The sequence below is a fragment of the Bactrocera dorsalis genome, unplaced genomic scaffold (assembly GCF_023373825.1).
Source record: "Bactrocera dorsalis isolate Fly_Bdor unplaced genomic scaffold, ASM2337382v1 BdCtg233, whole genome shotgun sequence".
Classification (NCBI taxonomy): domain Eukaryota; kingdom Metazoa; phylum Arthropoda; class Insecta; order Diptera; family Tephritidae; genus Bactrocera; species Bactrocera dorsalis.
This window is the reverse complement of record NW_026038284.1, coordinates 4,557-10,265: the sequence shown is the minus strand read 5'-3', so window position 1 is coordinate 10,265 and position 5,709 is coordinate 4,557. Positions and strand designations below refer to the sequence as shown.

The window sequence follows — 5,709 nt, the reverse complement described above, 5'->3', positions numbered from 1 at the left end:
ATTCAGAATATACTAATTTAAGCAAATTTATTTGAAATATATTCCAGATTTTTTAGAAAATTTGGAATAAAAAACACCATAGGAGCAATTGACTGCACGCAAATTGCTTGCTATCAATATAATTTGAATAGAAATCAGCCGTTGCTATTTACATTATTTTGTTCACCACACGTGTGGGGAAAAGCTTTGCGAATTGAAGCATTTACTTTTATCAAGATTGTCACAGAATACCAAAGTATTTCTCGCTTGATAAATATTTGCGTCAATTTTCAATATTTTATTAATTTGACAAGTGCACAGAATAGATGTGTAAGTATATGCTTTGATAACATAAGTACATATATACATATAGCGATCATCTATAAATTATATGCCGAGTCGGTTGCAGCACATAGAAAATAAACGAATCTTTAGACGCACACTTCTTTGCATTGAAATTAGCAATGTATTTCTCATTTAACACCGAAAATGCTCAATTCTGCTATTTTCGAGTCCCCCTGCTGCAAAACTCTGGTGAAACACGCTTAAAATTTGTCTGCCGAGTACCCCAGCGAAAAATTACGATATCTAAAACGTGAACCTTCTCCAGAGAACGTTTATCATAGACAGAGAACGTTTATCATTTATCATGATAACAATGATAAACGTTCTCTGTCATAGAGAAGGTTCACGGCTCGGAGATCGTAAAAATATTTTTGGCTAACTCGGCAGAGATGGATGAGTCTCACCACAGACAAATTATAAGCGTGTTTCACCACGAAAATAGCAGAATTGAGCATTTTCAGTGTTAAATGAGAAAAATAATGCTAATTCCAATGTAAACAAATTTATGCCTACAGATTCGTTTATTTCCTATGCGCAACCGACTCGGCATATAATTTATATACATATGATCCTTATATATTTGGTATCAAAGCATATACTAAGTACATAAGTGTGTACATAGTTATGTTAAAATTTACCTATTTTATGATGAATCCCATAAAAACTTTGCAAATATGTATGTATGTATATAACTTAATAAGATTTGTATTACTACCTAAATATGCATTTTATATACATAGGTTTGATACGACATATATTTATATACATAAATATGTATATACATATTTGCTTTGGTCATTAATCGTTTCGATATCATGTTAAAAGACCAAGCGGTCGCACATATATATATATGTACATATATGTATGTAATTATGTGTGCATGTAAACAAATATAAAAGAACCATACGCATAACGTTTGTAAATTTGTCTGCATGCAACATATGTATGTATGTATGTAAATATATATATATGAAATTTTTTGCTTTCAAGTCAAAGAGTCAATAAGTCGACGGACCGAAGGGGCGACAAAGCATCACAACATTGTGTTGTTGGTAGAAAATCCGAGCTGTGCCGAAAACACAAGCGAATGATCGCCAATTGCCACTGCTTCCCTTGCAGCTGAAACAGCTTCGCATACAAACCGGTGTAGATATGTATGTATGTTTTTGTATGAGCGTGCATACCCTGCAAAAATTTGAGGACCACGTAGTCCAATTGGGTAATGCTTCGAAGTAGAGGCGATGAGATCTGGTTACATACCTAACCATATGTTATGCTGCACTGGACCATGTCCGAAATTGAACATCGTCTTTTTCGTGCTTGTTCGTCAATTTGATTCGGTTATACTCGTATGCAGGTATATTTAGCAATGGACATCATAAAAATAACGATAATTTTAAATAAATCGTAACGAGATATCGATTTATTTTTCCTAAAAAGTCATTGAAAATTATTTAATACATTTTAAAAAACCTTTATTAACGTAAATATTTCTTATTTATTACTACGTTGAAGAATTTGTTAATTTTTACCCCACTTAAACTTTTTCTGTATTTGCGGTTGCTTTCATCAATCACATATGTATAAGAATTAGAGCAAACATTTAATTCAAAAAGTTCTTTGAAATACAATTTTACGAACCGTGTCTTCTAAGAATTTGAAACATTTCTCATATTAGTTTAAAACAAATTGAAGCAAATTATAAAAAACATTGAATATTTTAGTCTAAAAGTGAACTATTCATTATCGAGAATAACAAAATAAATCGATTTGCATAAAATTTTTAACTTAGAACGAGTTTACACCCGAAAACTTTTGTTGCTCGTTTTCGGAATATTCTCGTCTGGTGTTCTGCAATGTTTTTGATATCATATTATCAAATTTTTGTACGCTTCATTTAAAATGTGCACAAAAATATTTTTCTTAAGATAATTTTTATCTTCTATTATAATACACATATTTGCACCGAAATTTTTATATTCTATTTAAAAAGTTTATAATTAAATTAAATTTTCCTCGACGTGCCCTCGCCCACAGTTTGGGCGATAAAAGGCGTAGTGTGTCAATGCGCGCTTAATCCTTTTAAAGTATCGATAAGTCGTTGTATTCATATATTGTGTATCGCCCACCCCTACATTTACTCATTTTGAAATTGTCAGACGGATTGGATGGATTGGAAAAATTTACTGCGACATAATTGGAGAAATTTCAAGGATTTTGGTGAGTATAGTGTGTGAAAAATTTAATAATAAATTAATTAGTGATTAATTAAAATGAGTTGCTCAAAGAGGCATTTGAAACGCCTTTATAAAGTTAAAAAAGAGTTTTATACAGAGCAATTAGCCGTTAAAAATGAGGCATCAGTACGAGTTCGGGGAAACGATGCCGCTACCGAGAATATTGCGCATTGTAATTCTTTTCATAGTACTGATGCCACTAGGGAAAAGCTTCCATTAAAGAAATTTGCCACATAACGACCAATTACTTTTTATACCAATATTACATGGCTGCACTAATTAACGTTTTTAATTTTGTTTTCATATACATACTTACATACATATGTAAATATTTGGAGTTGCTACATAAGGAAAAAATATGGAAACAGCTGGAAAGCTTCGCCGGATGAACGCCGGAATACCCCAATCATTTTTAGGTAAGTGAACTACTGTTTTTTAATTTATATTGTTTGTGTTTTTACTTTCATTGACAATTTTTATTATTTAGATAGCTTCAATGATGGTTGCGATAAGTACAACAACCTTCAAAAATTATTTGTGGACAAAATTACAGAGTTGGGAGGTATGTTAAATATATATACATATACATAATTGTAATCAAATAGAATATCATTAACATACCGACATTCTTTTATTTTTCCAGAATTAATTGAAAAACAAAACAAAGTGATCATTAATATTTTGGCGGAACATGCCGTTTTGTTACAAAATCTAACTCAAAAGGAGAAGGGAACTAATGGAGCTATTGATGATAATAGAGATTGCTATGTAAGAGTCCTATAATTTATATATAAAAATAACTGATTATGTTAAGAGCCTAATCCAATTTCATTTTAAACATTTTAGATTTCAGCAGTGCAATACTTGTTACAAGGAGAGGTTGTAAAAGATTTCGAAAAGGTTTTGGCGCGTAAATTTTGCCTTGAATACAACATTTATGGAATTGGCAACAACAAGAGCTTTAAGGATTATTCTATGGTGTATACCATACTTAAAAGTATGGACAATTGAATTATTCCTTAACGACAAAACAATATATATATGTACATATATATAATTTTTTATTTATTACAGAAGCAATTGGAAAAACAGCAGTAAATGCGGAAGCGGAAATGAGGAGGGCTTTTCAGGTCGTAAAAAAGAGGCATTTCCGGCAGGTTTCTTCGATCAAAAACCATACCTAATATAAAAACTGATTTTTTTTGCGGTACACATACGTACCTCTCCCAAAATAGAGTTAAGTTTTTAATAATAACTTAAGTGTAATATATGTAAATAAAATTTTTTTATAAAAAATGAATTGCAGCATCCAAAGAAAATATTTTAAGTTTAATATACTTGTATAAACTAAAAATTTTTTTTAAAAAAATAATAATAAAAACAGCGTTTAAAATTTTTATTGGAAATAGAGTAAGGTGGATTGCTTAGCTCAAAAATGTGGTCCATTTGGACCACAATAATAGTAAGTAGAGTATGCCATGGTCTAGTGTAATTAGAATATATGTTGGACTAGACGAAGTAGTTTCGTAGGTGGTCGAGAACGCAATGGTCTTGTGTAAGCATAATATATGTTGGACCAAAGGAGGTAGTTTGGTAGGTGGTCCTATGTTATGCAGCGTTGGACCAGATGTGGTCATGTCCAATGACATCGCAATGTTAATGTAACTATATTTTTTCCATATGTTTGGACCACGTCGGTAACTAGTGTTGGTTACTAAGTATCGTGGTCCTGTCCTAGTACATAATGTAGTCCGACTTTTTGCAGGGTACATATCGACGCAGACTTTTGCAAGCCGCTTAAAAATATTTTTTTCATTTCTTGACAAATACAGTCAATCCCGGTTATACGTCATAATCAAAGATACAGATGCTTGTGGTTTGTAAAACTAAAAATATAATATGGCACATAAGCGTGTGCGAATACTTAAGCGAGTGGTACTTAAAACAATAATTTCTATGTATTTCATAAAAATAAACCGTGAGAAGCAGCAAGATGTAGCGAGTTAAGAGGGATGATTTTCATTTAAGCGGAGTACTACTTAACCGGGACTCAGTGTACACATAACTCAGAGAAATAATGAATATTTTCTTTGATACATTTCTTGACTTGAAAATCGACAAATAAACTATGTTGTCAATTTTATTCTTGTTGTCGCTTTTTCCTTCTCATACAAATATCAGAAATTGTTCAATTTATGATTTTTGGCTTTTGCCACGTCGCGAAAAGACGCTTATATGCAAAGTCATGCTCGGGGAGATGTACTCGTACTATTTGGCTGCCATGCCTATTGGCTTGTGACGCTGCTGCTACTTGAAACGATTGTTGTTTTTGTAGAACAATGTTTGTAGTTTTTGCGGGTGACATATCTACACGTGAACGCATATAAGTATGTATGTTGTGGATGCGTTATTTGTGTGCCAATGTCATACGCACATATTTATGTATGTACATACATATGAGCAGCGCGCACATGTTATTATTGATAAGTGATAATATGATTTGAATTCGCGAAAGCGAATGATAAAATTTACGATTAATGTACATTTATCACAATTGTAATATATTTAATTTTTTAATAATATTATGATAGTTTGTTATATACATACACTAGCTGACCCGGCGAACTTCGCCCCGCCCAATTTTTATTTTTTTTTTTTTGAAGTCATAGACTCGTATAACTTTACCACAAATAATATAAACTTCAAACAAACGCATTTTCATTTAATGTTTTTAATGTTTGTAGCGCCATCTACTGTAACATAGCGCACTCAATACCGCTGTTAGCGCCACCAACTGGTGGATAGCTCTTTGCTAATAATAAACAAATAATTTGCAATAAATAAATAATGCGACTATAAGGAGAATTATAAACTATCCTATCTTTCAAGTTGGACCAAACTGCACACAGTGTTAAAAATTTCATTAAAATCGGTTCAGTAGTTTAGGAGTCCATCGCAAACAAACAATGTGACACGTGATTTTTATATATTAAGATATGTTATGAAGTATACATATGTATGTACAGTTGTGTTCACGAAAATAGTAGTGCGACAGCACATAACACTCCAATCTTATTGCTGACATGTTCTATCTTGCAAATTGAACATTTCTACAATACTTTCGTTAGAACTATCTTTATGAAAAATC

General features: G+C 31.8%; 1 protein-coding gene across 2 annotated transcripts; it reads left to right on the top strand.

The window, feature by feature from the left end:
* Nucleotides 1-2,470: 2,470 nt before the first annotated feature.
* LOC125780220 (uncharacterized) lies at nt 2,471-5,201 on the top strand. Of its 2 annotated transcripts, XM_049462048.1 has the most exons (6): nt 2,483-2,544; nt 2,900-2,977; nt 3,049-3,123; nt 3,205-3,329; nt 3,408-3,558; nt 3,636-5,201. In XM_049462048.1, exons 2-6 carry the CDS (start codon nt 2,920-2,922, stop codon nt 3,743-3,745), a joined length of 519 nt encoding a protein of 172 aa, XP_049318005.1. In that variant the 5' UTR covers nt 2,483-2,544; nt 2,900-2,919; the 3' UTR covers nt 3,746-5,201. The 2 variants fall into 2 exon arrangements, with proteins under 2 accessions (XP_049318006.1, XP_049318005.1); XM_049462049.1 differs by having other exon boundaries at nt 2,471-2,977; nt 3,639-5,201.
* The last annotated feature ends 508 nt before the right edge of the window (nt 5,202-5,709 follow it).